Raw genomic sequence first — 968 nt, 5'->3', positions numbered from 1 at the left:
TTAATAAAAATATTAAAAATATATTAATTCAGTCAGAAATAATTTTCAAATGACTCTGTGCTATGTCTCTTCCAAACTACCTGAATAGGTTTTATTTAGTTCAGCACTATCATTGTAAAAGTTTCTGCCTTCCTGAGTGCAGGTTTTGCTTTGCTCAGTGTCACTAGTACAAGACTGTGCCCTTTCCTGACAGCTGTAAACAGCTGCCTTCAGTTTTTCCTCAATTCTATCAGCTAGAGCACACATTCCTAACTCTCTCAGGCTTCTTAGTAGGGTTCCATAGGCTGCTTTTATCCCATGTCTTTGATACCATTCTCGAAACAGCTTAATCTTCTGTTCAGAGGTATCATTAGGACAATCCCGAACAGTTTGATCTATGACAGGTTCTGGTACACCGTGACGACGAACAAACATCCTGAGTTCTTGAAATGTCATCTCCTCCACAATAGCAGCAACATAGCTGCTCAGGTCAACATCTAGAAGCATAAAAGGAAATTAATGCACTTGGCACTTATACCTTACTGGGTCTTACCACCTGCATCCAGAGTTGAGACTCCTATACAAACCAGATCGTTTCAGACATTCAAGATTATGTTTTATGTGACCTTTTACAATACATAGCAGGTCAACTTTTACACACTCCTACCAAATTCTATGTATTTCAAAGATTTAGGGTTGCATCCATATTGCTTTCTATCACCTAAAATAGAATATCAGTTCCCTCTGTAACCTATTCTGTCATGAAAGTGTGGTTACCCCTCGTGTACCTGTTTTTCTCAAAATAGTGTTGGGAGAGCACCTGAAACAGGACAGGTCTTTTGTTGCGATACAGTCTTGGAGCTTCCTACTGTGTATTACTAGTGTGGATTTGCCTAATATAACCTACCTGATGTAGGTTTGTGATTCTGCAGTTCCAGTGCTGCATGTGGGACTACTCCAATATCATAATTACTCATGATTCTAGAAAC

At 39.0% G+C, this 968-nt stretch overlaps 1 protein-coding gene across 1 annotated transcript; it reads right to left on the bottom strand.

Annotated features, from left to right (window-relative positions):
• Window positions 1-60: 60 nt before the first annotated feature.
• LOC103810392 (tumor necrosis factor receptor superfamily member 6-like) lies at window positions 61-956 on the bottom strand. The gene is made up of 2 exons (XM_009083287.1): window positions 887-956; window positions 61-476 (listed from the first exon to the last, which is right to left on the bottom strand). The coding sequence occupies exons 1-2, from the start codon at window positions 954-956 to the stop codon at window positions 61-63; spliced, it is 486 nt and encodes a 161-aa protein (XP_009081535.1).
• Window positions 957-968: the final 12 nt, after the last annotated feature.

Source organism: Acanthisitta chloris, unplaced genomic scaffold (assembly GCF_000695815.1).
Source record: "Acanthisitta chloris isolate BGI_N310 unplaced genomic scaffold, ASM69581v1 C16456174, whole genome shotgun sequence".
Classification (NCBI taxonomy): domain Eukaryota; kingdom Metazoa; phylum Chordata; class Aves; order Passeriformes; family Acanthisittidae; genus Acanthisitta; species Acanthisitta chloris.
The sequence above is the reverse complement of the archived record's forward strand: the minus strand, read 5'-3'. Positions and strand labels throughout refer to the sequence as shown.